The sequence below is a fragment of the Pan paniscus genome, chromosome 19, assembly GCF_029289425.2.
Source record: "Pan paniscus chromosome 19, NHGRI_mPanPan1-v2.0_pri, whole genome shotgun sequence".
NCBI lineage: Eukaryota > Metazoa > Chordata > Mammalia > Primates > Hominidae > Pan > Pan paniscus.
In genome coordinates, this window is record NC_073268.2 from 11,784,252 (window position 1) to 11,804,168 (window position 19,917).

Sequence of the window (19,917 nt, forward strand, 5' to 3'; positions counted from 1 at the left end):
CTGGGATTACAGGTGCCCGCCACGACCCCCAGCTAATTTTTGTATTTTTAGTAAAGACGGGGTTTTGACGACCCCCAGCTAATTTTTGTATTTTTAGTAGAGACGGGGTTTCGCCATGTTGGCCAGGCTGGTCTCGAACTCCTGACCTCAAGCGATCTGCCTGCCTCTGCCTCCCAAAGTGCTGGGATTACAGGCATGAGCCACCGCACCTGACCTATCTATCTCACTTTAATGGGAACAGCCCCTTAGTTCTCGGCAAAGCAGCCCATACTGAGGCACACCATGAGGGCAGTAGCTCATCTCAGCTCTGGTGCAGGCAGGAAGTCAGGAAGGATGGCACAGGCCTGGCAGGCTGCCTGGAACCTGTGCACCTTCAGCTTCCAGCAGGAAAGCCACCCGTCTGCAGGCTCCCTGCCTTCCCTACATCTCTCTTCCTCAGTAGGATCCTTGGGTGTGCTCATCTCATCCCTCCATTTCGTCAAGTTTTGCCCATCCATGTGCAGGACCCAGGCAAGTTCATGGCCTGTCCTGGAGAAGGGGGCAAGCAATGACATCAGCGGAAGTCCCCTCGCTCCTTGCCAGTGACGCTGGGGTCTTACCAGTGGTGTTTGCGAGTGGTGACTCCAAACTTGGCAGTGCACTCATAGCAGTAGGAGCCGTCGCACCACGGAGGCTCCTTGGACAGCATATCTGCAACACAGGGGGGAGGCCCGGTCCCGTCAAACCGCGACAGCGCCACGCAAGCCCCAGGGCTTAGAGGGAGCAGGAACACAGACCCGTAAGTGAGGCAGCGCTGCCACGTGACATAGGTGACGAAGGAAGTGAGGCAGCACTGCCACGTGACACAGGTGACGAAGGAGCCATAGGTTCTAAGTGGTTCAGGGCCAGCTTCCCAGAGGAGACTGGAGAATCAGCCCTTGCCCGGGAGACTTGGGGAGAAGGAAACGGTGGTCAACGAGGTGAACCAGTGTGATGTCTGTGGGGGAAACACGTAGTCAGGGATGGCTGGGATGGAAGGCACGGTAGGGAGAGAACAGAGACCACACAGCTAGACAAACTGGCCAGGTGAACAGAGGATGGGACTAAGACAAGAGAAATTGAGGAGGCAAAATCTGTAACTCGGTGACTGAACACAAGTGTGGGATGTGAGCGGGAGCAGGCAGAAGACACGGGTGATTTCCAGGCTTCCGGAGAGTGCCTGGGTCTGCAGTGGGACCATGGGCAGAGCGACCTATGAGAAAGAACTAAGTTTTCACGTCTAGGTTGGGAGTTACCAATGCAGACAGGAATGACAATCACTTGGATTTACTGGCTGAACTCTCACTCTATCCCAGGCACTGTCTGCTCTACACAGAGAGGTCCACTGAGCTCATGGGGACGGAGCAGCACGTGAGTCCGTCAGTTCCTTCTGAGTAATGGGATGTGTGTGTTGCCGGCCCTGTGATGGGCACCGGTGCTGAGCTTTTCAAAGGCCAAGTGCACGGCAGAAGGAAGGTGCAGTAGACCACATGTCACAAATGCTGTCCTTCAACCCGACTCCACCACAGACCAGCTGTGCCCCCTGGGCAGGTCCTGTGCATCGCCATCCCATGGCTACCGGGGATGTCTGAGCTTGTTTTCCTGCCTGTCTCTCCCCACTGTGGGTGATGACACAGCACAGGCATTCAAGACATTCTGATTCTTTCTGTCACCTCAGCAGGGAAGAGTAAAGATTCACAAATATGAAATCAGGAGGGAAGCACTCCTTTCCACAAAAGGGACACAGGGGAGGGAGAGCTGATAGGGGCTGGAGCAGCAGGCCATTTTGAAGGTTCTAGAGGATCTGAGTCAGTCTCAAGAGGACAGGTGTGCAGGTAAGTGGCCAGGACACACAGGAAGGGTGGCCTGCCTGGAGCTTCGGCATTTCTAGAAGGTTGTGGGGCGTGGGAAATGCACAAGGCAGAGTGCTTTGAAAAGAGACTGTTCACAGCGACCTTCCCAACACACTCAAAAGTCCTTCCCTTATTCAGAGAAATAGTCCCAGCTACTGCCAGGAAACGAGCGGTTCCGATCCTAAGGCATCATGAGATTGAAAGATCACCAATACGATACATGGCGATCCCAACACTGCGACTGTGCTTGCACTGTGAGAGCAGAGAGCGGGCCACTTACCCAGCAGTCGGAACAGGAGCTGCTTGGTGGCGACCTGGTAGTTGAAGATGTTGACTCCCTGGTTGTTATTCACCCCGAGGCGAGCCCCCGACCGGACGATGGCGCGGCACAGGTTGGCGTTCCCTTTCATGTATGCCAGGAGCAGCACTGGAAAACAAAAGCACGTGCAGGGCTACTTCCCACCCGGCCCAGCCCGGCAGCCACAGACGGAGGGTGGAGGACAGCCGAGGGCAGAACAGACCGCTGGCAGGACATCTGTTCACAAAGTCCCCACAGACACACGGGGGCCCCGAGGCTCTGGAGAGAACTCTGTGGACAACCTGTAGCATCTTCCAATAAAGAATGTGGCCACGAGCCAAAGAATTCTAGAGCCCCTGCTGTTTCCAAGACACAGTCTTTCCCACGTAGAGCTTGGGCTGCAAGAGAGCTGAGGTCGCGCAGGTGGGATGGGATTCAACACAGAGGGAATCATCTACTGTGGTCTCAGTTGCCTTCCTCTGGCATGAAACACTGGTTTCTCCACAAAGGACAAAGCTCTTTTCACCCAATGTAACTAAATCTAAACCTACGAGTTGTGTACACATGGAGAAGAAAAATCAGTATTAGGAACATGCTCCAGAAAGTTCTTCCACCCCGTGGAGCCCGTGGGAACCCATGCTCTGGCCAGGCCAACCTGCTGGCCTTCCCTACGAACAATTACAGCTAACTGTGGCTCCCTCTGCTTCCCTTTCCCAGACGCCGGGTTTCCTGGGTTTCTTTCATTTAACTCTGAAAATCATACAATAAGATGAGGGTTATTCTTCCCACTATCGAATGAGGAAGCAGGCCTATGAGGGAGAATGCACCCAGTCACCCTGCTAGAATGCGACAGGGCCAGGCATCTGCACCCAGGTCTCTGTAAACCGGGGGCCTCGACACGGAGCCCCTCCCTGCTGCCTGTTCCTGTTTCCCTGCTCCTGGGCAAGGTGCTACCGAGTACGTGCTGCTCACTCCCTCCCAGGGGCGGACTCCTCTGAAGCTTAAAAAACAGTGTGCACGTAGCAAAGGCCACAAACTCCTCTCAAGAGCAAGAGAAAATGGTGACAAAATATGTGGTCCCATGTTAAGGTTCAGACAACCCCATGGTGACTCCATTTCTGCCAAGACCACAGAGGTGAGTGAATGGGAATGCAGCAGCCACACAGCTGCGCAGAGGGCTCTGGGCTGGGATGAGAGATCTGGTTTTGTTTTATGGGGTTACTTTTCCTTACCCGAAAAACGGGGATACAACTATGTGCACTGCTTCCCTTACGGGGCTGCCGTGAGTCCTCGGCAAGAAAACGAACGCGAGAGTCACGGGAAAAGCTAGGAGGGCCACACAAATGGACACGGTGATCACGGGCACCCAGAGCAACCATGAGAGGCCGGTAGCTCTCTGCATAAGAAGGCACCCCGTGTATCTGGGTGGTTTGCCACTTTCTCAGAGCATGCCGACACATGATCTAGCACATTTCTTCCTTTTGAAGATCCTGTGAGATGCTTCTATTTTCTTCCTCTGCTAGAATTTGGGAGCTTGCATAGGACCCTATTTGACTGGACAAAAGGCAAATGAGGGAAATAAAAACAGGTGGAGAGGCCTGTTTGGAGAAGGGTATGGATGGTTTCAGAGCGCTACATGCACTTGAGATGGGACAGTGTCTAAAATCAGACACCCCAGACTCCACAACAGGGCTCTGTAACTCACACCCGGAGGGCCCAACAGAACTGTCCTGCGAGCTGAACGCCCTCAGATAACGACGTGTGCCTGGGCTCTTGCTTTTCCAGGAAGCAAGGTGTGCAAGTGAGACAGGACATACCCAGCCCTTGGTACACACCCGTGCTGCCGTCTGCATCCGGCTTGTCCAGAGGATACCCCGGCATGCATTCTAGGAAGAGATCAAAGATGGCCGCTGCATTCTCCTTGCCATATTGTCCCAAAATGTGCAGTGGTGACTGGCCTCTGATAAAACAAGTTGGAAAAGTTAGGAATGTATCTGCCATGGCCATCACACACAAAATAAATAGAATTTTCTGAACTCTGTGATGGTGGATAAATCTAAAAGACACAAAACAGGTCACAAAAGTTTTTCTTTTTCTTATTTTGTATTTTACTGTAACCTAAGTGCATGCGTAACAAAAGTTTTTTTGTTCGTTTTTGAGACGGAGTCTTGCTCTGTCACCCAGGCTGGAGTGCAGTGGCGCGGTCTCGGCTCACTGCAAGCTCCGCCTCCCGGGTTCACGCCATTCTCCTGCCTCAGCCTCCCGAGTATCTGGGACTACAGGCGTCTGCCACCACACCCAGATAATTTTTTGTATTTTTAGTAGAGATGGGGTTTCACCGTGTTAGTCAGGATGGTCTCGATCTCCTGACCTCGTGATCCGCCCGCCTCGGCCTCCCGAAGTGCTGGGATTACAGGCGTGAGCTACCGCGCCCGGCCAAAGCTTTTAAGAAGCATTTTTTATTAAAACAAAAATACCGGTACCAAAAGTACCAAAATAAAGTACCCGAAGCTGCTGAGGTGCCCCAGCGGCCGGTTTTGCAGCTCCTCCCTGGGGCTGATGGGAGGCACCAGCAACCAGCAGCTCTGAGTAGCAGGCCAGGCGCCGTGGGGCCTACTCGGGCCCAACACGCTCACCTGAGATTAAAGGCTTCGGCGTCCACTGTGCACTCTGTCAGGAGAACCCGGATGTTGTTGAGCCGGCCGTGCATGACAGCAAGATGAAGAGCTGGGAAGTAAATCCTCTTACTATGCAAGCCCAGAAGCACATGCAGAAAAACCTCCACTCCTCCTCACCCTCACAGACCTCTCTGTAAATGGGACCTGGCCACAGCAGCGACTGGCCATGCACAGAGCCATCCTTTCTGGTCTTCACCGCCCTCAAGGATGCATCACAGATGCAATCTCATGATTGCTCTGTGCTGTGCCTTCTGCTTCAGCAGTTACCCAAAGGTGAGATTTAACAGTTTCCCAAGGAGGCAGTGTAGGCTTCCAGGGCTCCCACTCAGATGGGGAGGCTGCCCAAGGCCTGGGCAGTCACAGGTTGGATGCTCTACCCAGAGCACTTCCTGTCACAGCTTTGCTCCTGTAAAAGCCAACCTCCCCAGTGGGGAGCAGACCCAAGGGTGCGCTGCACCCCCATCCCTAGAATGGAGGGATCGTTCAAGCCACTAAGGAATGACTGGGAGAGTTACCATTGTTTCCATTCTCATCCACGGCAGCAAAGTCCACGCCATTCTCTAGGAGGACTGAGCAGATGGTGGGCAGGTCCTGCTGGGCAGCAAGATGGAGGGCAGTCTGGCGATGCTTGGTTAATTCGTTCACTTTGGCTCCCGCAAGAAGCTGTTGAAGTTCATTACATGAACAGTCAGTCTCTCTGCCGCAATCAAGATCCCCCTTATGGGGGCCGAGCCTGCTTGTCTTCTGACACCCACAGAGGCTGATGGCCTGCCTTGCTGACAGAGCTGGGAGCATAAGAGCTTCACACACACTCCTGCTGAAGCAGAAACCAGCAAAACCTGTGCCAAGGGCAAACTGGCAATTACCTATCAAAATGTTAGCCATTCCTTGGGATGCAGAAACTCTACTTCTAAGGTTTTCATGTATAAAAGCTGTGCAGGACTGCAGTGATGGCCGCTGTACTATCTACGGGTGTCTACTGCTTGGAATAGGAAAGCCTGAGGGCAAAGGGGTTTGGTTGTAAAAAATTGTAATAGGTACAAACAGTAGAGTAAGATGATAAATATTTATTGATTAACATGGAAAGATGTTGATGACAAATAAGTTTAAAAAACCTTGCAAATTAGAAGATAGTATGATTCCATCTGGTGAAGATGTACACAGAGCTCTGTGTACACACAAGCATGCAGGCACACAGGCACTTGGAAGGTGTTTCAAAGCATAAATGCCATACTCGGAAGAGCTGGGACTCAAAGGGAGACACTATCTGTTTCACATCCTTACATGCTTTGAGTTTTTCCACAATGAGTATGTACTATTTCACTATTGTTTTCTATTTATTATTTCTTGAGACAGCAACTTGCTGTGTCACCCAGGCTGGAGTGCAGTGGTACCATCATAGCTCACTGCAGCCTTCAACGCCTGGGCTTAGATGACTGGCCCACCTCAGCCTCCTGAGTAGCCAGGACCACAGGCATGTGACCCTATACCTGGCTAATTAAAAAAAAAAAAAATCTGTAGAGACAACGTCTTGCTATGTTGCCCAGACTGGTGTCAAACTCCAGGCCTCAAGTGATCCTCCCACCTTGGCCTCCCAAAGTCCTGGGATTACAGCATAAGCCACTGCGCCCGGCCTGTTTTTTGAAAGAAAGAACACAGGCCGGGTGCAGTGGCTCAGGCCTGTAGTCCCAGCACTTTGGGAGACTGAGGCGGGTGGATTGCTTCAGCCCAGAAGTTCGAGACCAACCCAGGTAACATGGCAAAACCTCGTCTCTACAAAAAATTTAAAAATTAGCTGGGTGTAATGGTGTGCACCTGTAATCACAGCTACTCGGGAGGATGAGATGGGAGGATTGATTGAGCCTGGCAGGTCGAGGCTGCAGTGAGCTGTGATCAGGTCACTGCACTCCAGCCTGGGCAACAGAGCAAGACCATGTCTCAAAAAAGGAAAAAGAAAAAAAAAAAGAAAGAAAAAAAGGGACACAAAGAATTACAGAATCAACACAGCAGGAGGGACCTTTACATAATACCTATTCGTTTAGTATTTGAAGTTCGTCATCCTCTTTCTGACAAAGTTTAAAAAACAATCGCTGTAAACAGAAAATACCTGTAGTCTGTAGTCAGAACCCAATTTGCCGCTGCTGAGGTGTACGGCCACCCCTGGTTCCTCCGTGTGTACAGGCACTGCCTCTGGGAAAATCTAGGTGCTGCTTAGCTGCTCTGGTTAGGACCCTGACTTCTAAGTCTCAGCCTCCCCAGAACTCTGGGCGCCCAGTCTAATCACTGATCGATAAGACAGACGAGTGGATATGGGACTCTCCATACGGGACGTCTCACAGATGTATATTCATGGTCCCTGGTGCTATGTTAGGGATCATAACTGGCCCCACAGCTGGTTAACTGGGAGGAGAGGTGGGGAAGGGGTTTCAGTATGAACAGGGTCAAACATGATGCAGCATCAATTCAGAGGAAGGAGCACACGGACACTGGGAGACCCGCTGTTTCTAGTGTTTCTGGGCCATCCTATCATCTGTCATGCCGGGCCCCAGGAAGGCGGGGACCTTAGTCAGGGACCGTAACCTCCTCCAGCCCTACAGAGGCATAAAGACTGATGAACACGAGGCCGATTCCCTACGACTTTGGGACCCGGCTCCGCCTCCTTGGCTGCTTCCCCCACATCCAGTCTGTTCCTGGCACCACCAGACCCACCGCTCCTCAGCCCTCGGTTCACACTCACCGCCACGGCCTCCGCTCGGTCTCACCACTGGTGAGCCCGCCCCACACCTGTGTGCCTCACTCCCAAGGCGCCTTCTTCAAATGCTGCCTCAGCTCAAACACAATCAAGTCACAAGGCTTTTCTAAAAAGCACTTTTCAGAAACAGTGACACCAAGGCGCCAAAGGCTGCTCAGGTGCCCTAGCGGCCAGTTCTGCGGCACGTGTCTGGGGCTGACAGGAGGGACCAGCGACAGCCAGCTCTGAGGAGCAGAGACCAGACGATGAGGCCCTGTCTCAGCTCTGGACCTTGTTCTCTCAGCTCAAACACTTACAATGGTTTCTCCGCTGCCTAAAAGATACTGGCTGCTCACAGTTCTCGGTTTCAAATGTGACACCCCACGATCTGCTTTCTTCCTGCCCCTCTAACCACAGCTCTTTCAACTCTACTAAAACTTCAACCAAACTTTCCTACGTAAACACACCACATGCACTTCCCAATCTCCACATCTTTACTGAGACCCTCCCCGGCCTGGGTGGAAAAAGCAGGATTTGGAGTCCAATGGAAAAGGCTAAAATCCAGCACTACTTGCTTAGATAGCCTTGGGGGGTAAAATTCTTTCTCGGCCTACATTTTCTCCTTTGTGTAAAACATTTCTCATACCCCTCTGTGGTTTTGAAAATTAAGAGAGACAGCTCACTTCCAAGCCCCAGTTGAATGCCTGACAGAGAACAGAAGCAGCTCTCCCCTTCCTCTGTGCTCCCGCCCTGCCTCCACCATTGAAATCCTGCTTTCTGGAAGGGCCCCATCTAGCATCTGGCAGCCCACGCAGCCCAGTGGGGCGCTCAGGACGTGCAGCCCTTGACACCAGTTTCCTGAGTGCACCAGCCTCGCTCCCCAAATTCCCCAGGTGCTTTCACAACACCGGGCAAAGCACCTGTGATGAGATTCTGCACAAGCTCTACAATATGCTTTGCCAACATATTATTACATGCAATACTTCTGTGTCACTTACCAAATTGCGGACAATAATTTCTGAGCCTGCTTGGACAGCGAGGTGCAGGGGGGTCAACTTGGAGGCATCCTGGACTCTTGAATTCACATTAGCGTGGACACTGATCAGGAACAGCACACTTTCAATATCAGAGTTCTGAACTGCCACATGAAGGAAATTCCGGCCCTTGTTATCCACCTACAGCAACAAGTGCAAAGCAAAATATTAGTTCCCTTTTCAGAGTACCTCCTGAGCTTCATCTGCAAGCTGAACTGACCACTGGAGAGGTCACGATGGAGACCTTCCCTCAGTCTTAGGAAACCCCCTCCCAAGAATGAACATGAAACGCCATCCCCCAACCCACCCACAGACCCACTCTACACATCTGTGCACAGAACCAGGTGTGCGTGGCCACACCGACGTGGTCAGGAGAAGGGAGCCACCGTAGCTCCTGTAGCAGGAACTGGATGTGGAAAACCAAGAAAAAGACAATCTGAAGGACAGGGAAACGGAAGCACCAAGATATCAGGAAACTCATGGAGAGGGAAAATGGAGACAAGCCTTGGGAATCTCTTTGCTTTGGCTAAAACAAGCACCCAGCATCCTGATGCCCCAGCTGCACTGCCGGCCTGACCCGAGCAGTCAAACAAAGGGTTGAGAAACGTGGAGAAAGTTTCCTCTTACTGAGCTACGCTCTATACACAATGCGGGAGGGAGCCAACAGCAGGGCCCGGGCTTTGCTCCGCTGGTGGAAAGCCAACAGAGCTCCATGAAATCAAACCACACCGTCTCCTGTAGTTCCCAGCGCCGTCTTAGCATGAGTGTGGAGGCGGCAGCGAGGGCGACCCCAGTGCCACACACATGGCACACCGCTTCACAGGCCCACACGTCACACACGGCACGTGCCAGTCTCATAAGCAGCGGATCCACAAAGCGCTTTCATCCACAGTCCAGTTTCACACTGGAGAGAAGAAATGGGAGAGGCCATTTCACACCCCCTGAGCAAACGTGAGGTCACCACCTACGCAATCCAGTCACACTTGTGAAAATGCTGAAGACGGTGGTTACAGAAGCCTAAGACACCAAGCAATCATCTCCACCCATGCGAGGATCTCACTTCACGCGGGTCCCAAGTTCCATCTCACCTTCATGAATGCCACTGATAAATGCGCCAGTACTCTAGGTGCTGGCTGGAGAGCCAAGTTCCTGCAGGACTGACCTGATAAATCCACCCCCTCCTACTCAGATCAGTTGTGATTGTCATTTCCCACCCAACTGCTTGTTGCAGATCAACAGTTCACCATCCCGATGTAGCAGCTGGTAAAGAACCACAAAGAACAAGGACAGCCGAGGCTACTGAGCAACTGAACTCCTCGGAAACACTCAGGAAGTTGCCCCAACATCACAACACAAGCTCTTTCAAAGACACTCCTCACTAGGACAGTTAACCAACCTAGCAAAAGCAAAGAATGAGCTCAACTGTACATGCCACAGAACTCCTACGATGGAGCCCACTGCCTCCGCTTCCATCGAAGCCGGGCACTGTCAGGCGCTGACACACAGGCAGAGGAGCCGGATCTCATCCTGCACGGATGGGACATCTCAACAGCCACAGTTTAGGACAGGAGTACAATTTCAAAACAAAGCTCTTTCCACAAGGAGACCTGTTTAGTCGGTGACATCTGTCTAGTCTCCAGGTTCCGCGACGCCCAGGACCATGTGGAGAAGGTCAGGTGTTATTCACTCACCTGCTCAGCAGCCCCGGACTCTCGTTTGAGAATGGCCTCGGCTGACTTGTTGTTCTTGAAAGTCATGGCACAGGCAAACGGGGTCAGCCCTTGTCTGTCTCGTACATTCAAATGGATATCGGGGTGAGAAACCAACAGCTGAATGATGACACCGTGTTGGCTGCTGATGGCCACGTGGATGGGGGTTCTTCCTTCTGCATCCTATGGAACAAGGCACAGAATTTAATGTTCAATTGCAAGATAAAACTCAGGAAAAATATGAAAGGGTATAACTTTTAAATCAAATTTCAGTTATGAGAATCGATCAAAACTACCCCCTGTGTTTGACTCAGCTTTTGAAGAGGCCAAAGAGAAATGACTAAAAGTCACTTCCTGTTAACACCACGTTCCAGTGACCCAGTGGTGACCGTAGGCCCAGCACAAACACATGTGTTTCACATCTGCAGTGAGTCTCCGCTCTAAGCCACCACTCCTTATCTGGCTATAGGGCCTTATATATAAATCTGCACAGGCTCGAATGTTGAAAAGCATCAAAGGGCGTAACTCAGGGGTGCTCAAGTGAGCTACTGGGACATTTTCCTAAATACAGTATGCGATTTGGGACTAAACTCTCAGAGGAAATCTGTAACTAAGGGGGAATAGGAGGCAAAGAGAAAGAGCTGAAACAAATCTTCCTCCTGTTGTAGTAAGGACAAAGGCACAGAGAAGCACAGTCAGCCTGAAATTATGAACGCTGCTAGGGAGGTCATGTGTTCGTGAAGCAGCAGCACCTGGAACTGGGGACTGTGCAAGGTCCTCTGCCATAGGAGGAGGCTTCCCTCATGCTGGGGCTACACCTCTCTCCCTGGAAAAGAGAAATGACACACCTGCGCGTTCACGTTGGCACCAAACTCCAGAAGACACTGTACTGTCTCTTCCAGCCCCCAAGAGGCTGCCAAATGCAAAGGGGTCTGCCCATCTCTAGCCTCTTCCTCTCCTTCTCCATTGGCGCCTGGTTGTCTGGGACTGTTCACATCACAGCCACTGAAAGGAATGGGGACATTTTAAAAAACGCCACGCTTGGACCTGGCCTATAGGCATGCTGATTACAAATGTAAAGCAGGAGCCTCATCCAATCCAACAGCGTCTGCTGTGGCCGGGTCTGCTGTCCTTGGTCCCTGGCCTCAAATACCAGAGTCGGGGTTCCCCTTCCATAGATTCTTCTGTGACTGGTCTTGGGGGTGGGCAACCCGGGCATCAGAATTGTTAGAAACTCCCCAGGGGATATGCATACATTTAAAGTCTGAGAACCAGCCGGATGCGGTGGCTCATGCCTCTAATCCCAGCACTTTGGGAGGCCGAGGCAGGTGGATCACCTCAGGTCAGGAGTCCACGACCAGCCTGGCCAACGTGACGAAACCCCCTCTCTGCTAAAAACACAAAAATTAACCGGGCGTGGTGGTGCGCGCCCATTCCACCTCCCATCCCAGCTACTCAGGAAGCTGAGGCAGGAGAATTACTTGAACCCAGGAGGCAGAGGTGGCAGTGAGCCGAGATGGCGCCACTGTACTCCAGCCTGCATAACAGAATGGGACTCCATCTCAAAAATAGAAAATGCAAAAAGAAAGTTTGAAAACCATAAAGTTTGAGCCAGGCACGGTGGCTTACGCCTGTAATCCCAACACTTTGGGAGGCTGAGGCGGGTGGATCATGAGGTCAGGAGATCGAGACCATCCTGGCTAACACGGTGAAACCCCGTCTCTACTAAAAATACAAAGAAAAATTAGCCGGGCGTGGAGGCGGGCGCCTGTAGTCCCAGGGCTGAGGCAGGAGAATGGCGTGAACCCAGGAGGCAGAGCTTGCAGTGAGCCAAGACGGCGCCACTGCACTCTAGCCTGGGTGAGAGAGCAAGACTCTGTCTCAAAAAAAAAAAAAAAGAGAGAAAGAAAACCAGAAAACCATTAGTCTGAGAACCACTGCTGTGAAGGCTTCCTGAATAACCTTGGCTCCCACACTTCCCACACTCCAAGGGGGCCACAGAGCCTGTTGCGACTCACACATCGTGGTGGGGTCCTGCAGAGACCATCTGGTCTCCCCAGCCATAGCCTCCTGCTTCACAGTCTGAACTGGTCTGCCGTGACTACAGGAGCTCAGGCAGCTCCCAAAGCAGGACGCTGACTCAAGCTTTCAGATTCTTTGATTCAGGGCTGTGAGCTCCTCCCGTCACAAGTGAGCCTGGCTCCTGGCTGACTTGACATGACAGAACAGTGACTCTCTGATAACCTTAACTGTGAAAGTCAAGCCGGCTACTGGCATGCCAAGACTATAGACGGATTTAAAAAGGAAAGAGCCAGTTTGCAACAAGCTCACTAAAAAGCTGTGGAGAGATACTGGGGACTGTCAGACCTGCGAATAAGAAAGCAGGCGGTGGGCTCGTTGTTTTCATCAATGGCTCTGTGCAGGAGCGTCTGAAGGCACCCACCAGGTCCCGGACCCCAGCATGTGGAATCACAGCCATGTCTGACCTGCAGAAAAACATAGGTTATTCACAAACACTGCTGAGCAAAGGCAAACAGTTTTATTACCAAGTCTGAGCTCTATGTATAGCATTAAATCCACTTTCAGATAAGATACAGTTGATAATTAAATGATAATTACTTTAATCTGTATCACTCATTATTTTACAAACACTAATTAAAATTTGCTGTGTGCAAGTTCGTGCACTAGGTCCTGTGGGACAGACTTGGGAAGTATAAACAATTTATGTTTAATTTGTGTCCTTTAGAGCTGAGTTCTAGAAGGGACAGAAAACAGAAAGTGTCTGTGTACACATGCACCAACGGGTCCTCAGTAACACACACCTGTAATTAACAGGTAATCTCAACAACTAGGTAAAACCTCCAGGTGCACAATGCCTTCATATCACACTGCAGGCCCTTCGGAGAGCTGAATGAGAATGTACAGGTTTGCCTCCACTTTTGGGGCCTGTCTTGCAAACAAGGGAGATAAACCTAAGATTGAGGAAATTATCACTATGGTGATAATGAGGACACCCCATAGCAAATCAACCAACCCCAGGAGAAGGCTCCTGAGGAAACGCCGCCATTCTCTTGCTTCTTGGTAGTTTTCTTGGTAAAGATGACCTAAAAACAAAAGGTCGGCCAAGACCATGTTGAACTGCAAGTTTCTTTAACATGCTTTCAACTGCTTGTCCTTGTCCCACTATGTTACTTGACAGATCTTGCTCCTGTGACAGCTACGCAGGCAGCAGATCCATCTCTGACACAACATATCCCCATCTGTAAACAGAGGCTAACGTTGTGCCTGTCTCACCAGAGTGGATGCGATGTCCTCCAGATTGTTTGCCAATGCAAGCCACAGCGGGGGGTTCCCCTTCTCATCTGGCACAGACATGTCAGCTCCTCGGGTGCATATGGCATCAACTACGAGTGGAAGCTGGTTTCTGATGGCCAGCTGGAGGGCTGTCTCCCCGTCCTGAGTCCTGCTAGGACATGCACACCCAAACCAACGTTTGTGGTTGAACCCTAAGCACAGAAGGTGCCCTTCTGGGCATTCCAGAGTCCAGAATCTTCTATCTCTAATCATATTCACTCACAATCATTCAATATTTTCTCAGGGAAATTAAATGTGAAAACAGTGTCTGTCCATTCTGCCTTTTTAGAACACATAACCATGTCACCTTATTGCCCTCGAAGATAACATCCCAGCGTGTTGAAATCTTATAGTTACTTTTTAAAGCATCTTAATAAAATGCCACTCCAAGAACCCTCCTGACAAACCTTCCTTCCCCCACTCAGTCATTCAGTCACTTGGAGATAAAGGTAAGTTCTTTTGAAAATAACCACAATAAAAATTTGACTCCATGTCTTTTTCCCTCTCAGGCCTTGTTGGTGGCTCATTTGTTGGAACATTCTTCATTGTAACTGAAATTCCTTGTTAAAAACTGATTTTAGGGTGGCCGCAGTGGCTCATGACTATAATCCCAGCACTTTGGGAGGCCGAGGCAGGCAGATCACTTGAGGTCAGGAGTTTGAGACCAGCCTGGCCAACATGGTGAAACCCCGTCTCTACTAAAAATACAAAAATGAGCTGGGCGTGGTGGTGGGCGCCTGTAATCCCAGCTACTTGGGAGGCTGAGGCACGAGAAATGCTTGAACCCAGTAGGTGGAGGCCGCAGTGAGCCGAGATTGTGTCACTGCACTCCAGCCTGGGCAAAAGAGTAAGATCCTGCCTCAAAGGAAAAAAACCCTGATTTTAGATTGTTTTTTACAATGAGACTTGTGCAATACTATGCACTGGTCCTGAAAGGTTCAAACAAGAGCAAAGGACAGTTCCTTTTCGCCATTACAATCAAGTCTTTTGATGATATTCAGTGACGACACCGCAGTTGTGTGTTTTTAGAGCTACTGTTTCCTTTCCTCTATCTAATATGAAACAAAAACACTTTTCTACAAGCGAGGCTATGCTTTTGACATCTCAATTAATTGTTACCTGGTGTTAGGTGGAGAGAGCGGCTTCCTCCTACCTGACATTTATATCTGCCTGGTGCTCCAGCAGGAAGAGTGCGCTCTTGCTGTCCTGCCGCTGTATGGCCATGTGCAGTAGCGTCTGCCCATCCGACATGGTGTCATTGATGGCGGCTCCAGAGCCCAGCAGCTGGGCTGCGATCGTGTGCATGCCTGGGAAACAAGCCCCGATCTCATCCAGGCTCGGCTTTTCCCGCTTCCTCAACATCTTACTACAACAGCCAGACCCTCTCAACTTCTCAAAGCCAGCAGTTTTCCACTGGATCTAACAGGCTTAACTCAAACAGAAATGTTATTTTACAACCAAATGATTAGCCCGCTCTCCTCTTTCTTTCTCGCTCCCCCTCTCCCACCCGGCCCCACTTCGGACAGCTGTCTGTCTGCAGACATCAGCGGCCCCGGCACAGCCTTACCAGTCCATAATGCCAGGCCCAGCACAGTCTGGTCTCGGGAATCTTTGAGGCTGAAGTCCGGAATGATCTGCAAGTTGTTGGTGGCATGAAGAGCATTGGCTAAATGTTTTAGAAAGTAAAAGAACACTTGATGTCACCATCTGGGGATCACATTTAAAGCTTCAGTAGAGTAAGAACTCAGTTTCAAACTGCCTGTTGGGTATAATATGATCAATGCTATAAAAAGAGAGTAGATAAATCTTGTCAAGACTCAAAGCCCAGAAATCGGATATTTTGGAGCAAAACTTACAGGGAAAACGAATCTTTTTAAAGCTTAAAACACTGACTCTTCACATAAGAAAAACGGACTCCATTACGGAAACACGCTTGATTACTAAAAAGACTAAAGCAACGCCCTGATGATGTTTCCTAGAACACAATCTTAAAACTTTCCCTCCTACAGTCTTAAAACTTCCGTGAGGACCAAAAAAAGGGCACATAGTACCTAAAACCCAACCTCCCTCCAGAAGGACAATGCTAAAAAAACACTGTCCTTAACAAGGATTGAGGCAAGAGCAAAATAAACCTCAGGACAGGCAAGAGAAGGCGTGAGGGAGACTTTCTGAGGGAAATGGCCCTTCTGTCCCGCAGGGGCTGCCCTTGGCCCCTCTTTCTGGCCCCTCTCTCATGGGGTGCCTGCCACAACAGGGTTCTCAAAGACAGTGCTCACACCGAGGCACAGCTTTGCTTGACCTACACTAAATGGCCTAGAGAAATACTCAAATAAGACAGACATTACTACCAGCTTAACCTAACAAGTGAAATGGGCAGGCCCCATCCTGAAAACACACACAGGGAAGCAGCAGTCAAGAGCCAGACTACATGCTTCTCTAGTTTGACCTGAAAGGATTTTTTGGGGGTAAGAAACTAGCCGCATGAAACTCACCAACAGAAAAAACATCAACTCTGTAACTAACGATCCTAAACCGCTGTCCCCAAGTCAAAAGGATGGACAGTATTCCCACGTACTTACCTTTCTGCTCCAGGATGACAGACACCACGTCCGGATGGTTATAAGCGATCGCCATGTGCAGTGGCGTCTGCAGATGGACGCTGTCCGCCAAGCTGGTCAGGGGTGCGGCCTCCCTTGGCAGAGGCAGAGCTTCCTCCGTCTGCAGGTTTGGGTTGGCGCCTTGCTGCAGGAGCTCTGCCGTGAGGTTGGCCAGGCCGTGCCGACACGCTGTGTGCAACGGGGTTTCTCCCTGAATGGAAACAAATGGCTGGAATGTGAGCACTCACAGGAATTCCCTTTACAAAGAGCGTGGCAGCTTAAGTGCAGAACCTTGGGTCCTTGGCTCATCCTGCCGCCAGCTGCCCCTCCTGACTTCTGTTCTCTTTCTCCTGAGCCATCGCTCTCAGTATCTTTTTCTGTTTGTTTGTTTTGAGACGGAGTCCCGCTCTGTCGCCCAGGCTGGAGTGCAGTGTCAAGATCTCGGCTCCCTGCAACCTCTGCCTCCCAGGTTCAAGCGATTCTCCTCCCTCAGCCTCCTGAGTAGCTGGGATTACAGGCACGCACCACCACACCCAGCTAATTTTTGTATTTTTAGTACAGACAGGTTTCACCATGTTAGCCAGGCTGGTCTCAAACTTCTGACCTTGTGATCCACCCAACTGGGCCTCCCAAAGTGCTGGGATTACAAGCATGAGCCACCACGCCCGGCCCATTTTTTTTTTTGAAGCAGCATCTCGCTCTGTTGCCCAGGCTGGACTCAAACTTCTAGCCTCAAGCAGTCCTCTTGCCTCAGCTTCCCAAATAGCTGGGGTTACAGGCGTGAGGCACTGCGCCTGGTTCCACCCTTAGTTTCTTCAGTGTCTTCCCGAAGCACCTTCCGAAAGCACTGGCTTCTTGACTTCACCTCCAAGGTCCTCTTTAACCACCCTTCGCTTTGTTTTATAATTCTTTTTTTCTAATTATAAAAATAATATATGCTTATCACGACAGAACAATAACAAGCTCCAAGTGTCACCAAAATAAACAGTACAACAAATGGGAGAGCTGCGCAGCCCCCGCCCGGAGCTAAGCCCCGGCAATCAGCAGCCTTAACGCTGTGGCCGTTGCTTCTTCTTTAGCTCCGTCTCTGTGGCCTGCTTGTATCAATCTCATCTTGAACTCTGATCAAGACCTCCTTCTCCTACTTTTAAAAGTTAAAAATATTTTTAATTGGTATTACCGGTACCTGATGCAACATTTAAAACGAAGTTTCCTCTCACATTTGGAACCATTATTACCACTTTCATGTTTCTCTCCATTGACAGAACCCTCCCAGGAAAACACACGTATGCACACACACATGCATGTGGGCGTGTCCATGTGTACGTCCGTATGTAAACACACACACTGGAGTGTTTTCACCCCAACAAGTGGAAATGAACGGAATGCACCACTCTGCCTGCAGTACGGCGTTTGCATAAGGTGCCTGCCCTCATCAGAGTTATACATCATCATCACTTAGAGAGGCAAGAACTCTCCAAGGCTTATTGTAAAAACCAGCAAGATCCCTGGCGGTGATGTTTACAACTAATTGATCACAACCAGTTACAGATTCATTTGTTCCTTCACTCCCACTGCCTCACTTGACTAGCCTAAAAAAAAAAAACTATCCTTTCCCAGCAGGAATCACTTTTAACTCTTCCAGCTGGGTTTTGTAACTCTCCATATTTCTAACCAACATGTTTTTCTTGCTGCCTCTTGATTTTCCAGCTTTGAACATTATCTGTGGGACCTTCCACTGTGGCAGATAAGGATTGAGTGCTTTTACGCCTTGACCCAGAGTGCGCGCTTCCCATCCCAAATCCTCCCTATACAGGGGAACTGTAATTGCAGTGTGAGCCCGCCCAAGTATGTCCTCTTCCTCCTCCTCCCCCGCTCCTCCCCCTCCTCTCCCCCTCCCCCTCCCCCCTCCCCCTTCCCCTCCCTCTCCCCCTCCTCCTCGGGGCTGTCTTCTGTTCCAGACCTTCTTCCTAAGCATTCTCATTGGGTGTGCTGATCTACTCCACGGCTTCTGCCATTATCTGCAAGGAAGAGACTCTCAAACCCAGGTCTCCAGCCCCATTTTTGCATCTAATTTTCCCACTGCCTGTTAGACATCCCTACCTTAAATGTGTAGAAATTCAAAAATCACAATGGAATTTATTCCCCCACACAGGCTCCTCCTCCTGGCCAGTTTCCTCTGTTTTTCCATGGGTTCGCCGCAACTGTTTTTTTTTTGTTTTTTTTTTTGAGACGGAGTCTCGCTCTGTCGCCCAGGCTGGAGTGCAGTGGCGCGATCTCGGCTCACTGCAAGCTCCGCCTCCCGGGTTCACGCCATTCTCCTGCCTCAGCCTCCCGAGTAGCTGGGACTACAGGCGCCCGCTACCACGCCCGGCTAATTTTTTGTATTTTTAGTAGAGACGGGGTTTCACCGTGTTAGCCAGGATGGTCTCGATCTCCTGACCTCGTGATCCGCCCGCCTCGGCCTCCCAAAGTGCTGGGATTACAGGCGTGAGCCACCGCGCCCGGCCCTGTTTTTTTTTAAATTCGTATTTCAGTGTCTTTGGGGTACAGGTGGTTTCTGGTTCCACGGATAAGTTCTTCGGTGGTGATTTCTTAATGTTAGTGCACCCGTCACCTGAGCAGTGTACACTGTACCCAGTACCACCCTTTTCTCCCCCACCGCCCTCCCAAGCTTCCCCTCCAAGTTCCCAAATTCCATTACGTCATTCTTGCACCAAAGCAGTTTTAACCGCTCTCTTGCCCTCGCTTCTGGGAGCCTCAAGCATGCGTGTCACAGACTGATTCTGCAATTCCTGTGAAACCTGTTCCTTTGGATCCAAATGCAGTGTGAGAGGACAGGACAGGACAGGTCATTGCTTGTCAAGATGACTCCCACTTGGCTCCAGCCTGGACTCCACGGCACACCCACCATGCCAGCCATCCCAGGCAGTTTTCTCAGCTCCAGAAGAATCACACTACTTCTCTGCCCAACACCCTCCAACAGCTCTTCTGTCCCCACAGGATAAAGCCCACACAGCGGAAGCCAGTGTTCCAGGCCCTTCTGCAGTGCTAGTCTCCACTGCTTTCAAGTTAGGCCTCCCATGTCTCTACAGCTTGGGTTTGACCTAGTTTTGCCATGAAGGGTATTCAGAGAAGGAACAACAGCGGGTAGACAATGTGGGCCCAAGGGAGGTTTTTTTTGTTTGTTTTTTGTTTTCCGAGACAAAATCTCACTCTGTGCCCCAGGCTGGAGTGCAGCAGCGCAATCTCCACTCACTGCAACCTCTGCCTCCCAGGTTCAAGCGATTCTCCTGCCTCAGGCTCCCGAGTAGCTGGGATTACAGGCACTGGCCACCTCGCCCAGCTAATTTTTGTATTTTTAGTAGGGACAGGGTTTCGCCATGTTGGCCAGGCTGGTCTCCAACTCCTGACCTCAGGTGATCTGCCCACCTCAGCCTCCCAAAGTTTTGGGATTACAGGCGTGAGCCACCGTGCCCAGCAGAGGATTTTAAGTTAGGAGATAGTAGAGCATGTCTCTATGCTATTAGAAATGAATAATGGGCAAAGCTAATGATGCAGGAGGAAAAGAAAGAGACAGAGACACACGATGGCGAGAGCAGAGGCATGGAGAAGGTGAGAGGGCACGAGATGCTGAGATGAAAA

General features: G+C 50.7%; 1 protein-coding gene across 8 annotated transcripts in view; it reads right to left on the reverse strand.

Moving 5' to 3' along the window:
- The window catches only part of ANKFY1 (ankyrin repeat and FYVE domain containing 1), a 98,078-nt gene that overhangs the window by 4,686 nt on the left and 73,475 nt on the right, over positions 1 to 19,917 (reverse strand). For 4 of the 8 annotated variants that reach the window (XM_003810219.6, XM_055101835.2, XM_034941312.3 and 1 more), the window contains 13 exons: positions 16,255 to 16,483; positions 15,243 to 15,341; positions 14,829 to 14,982; positions 13,616 to 13,787; positions 12,689 to 12,807; positions 11,170 to 11,326; positions 10,304 to 10,504; positions 8,577 to 8,753; positions 5,363 to 5,510; positions 4,806 to 4,896; positions 4,005 to 4,129; positions 2,152 to 2,298; positions 600 to 690 (listed from right to left, as the gene is read on the reverse strand). In XM_003810219.6, the coding sequence (XP_003810267.1) occupies positions 600 to 690; positions 2,152 to 2,298; positions 4,005 to 4,129; positions 4,806 to 4,896; positions 5,363 to 5,510; positions 8,577 to 8,753; positions 10,304 to 10,504; positions 11,170 to 11,326; positions 12,689 to 12,807; positions 13,616 to 13,787; positions 14,829 to 14,982; positions 15,243 to 15,341; positions 16,255 to 16,483 (1,910 nt within the window). Of the gene's footprint in view, positions 1 to 209; positions 691 to 2,151; positions 2,299 to 4,004; positions 4,130 to 4,805; positions 4,897 to 5,362; positions 5,511 to 8,576; positions 8,754 to 10,303; positions 10,505 to 11,169; positions 11,327 to 12,688; positions 12,808 to 13,615; positions 13,788 to 14,828; positions 14,983 to 15,242; positions 15,342 to 16,254; positions 16,484 to 19,917 lie in introns of all 8 variants that reach the window. The other 4 variants (XM_008962580.6, XM_034941313.4, XR_010110606.1 and 1 more) reach the window with 3 other exon arrangements.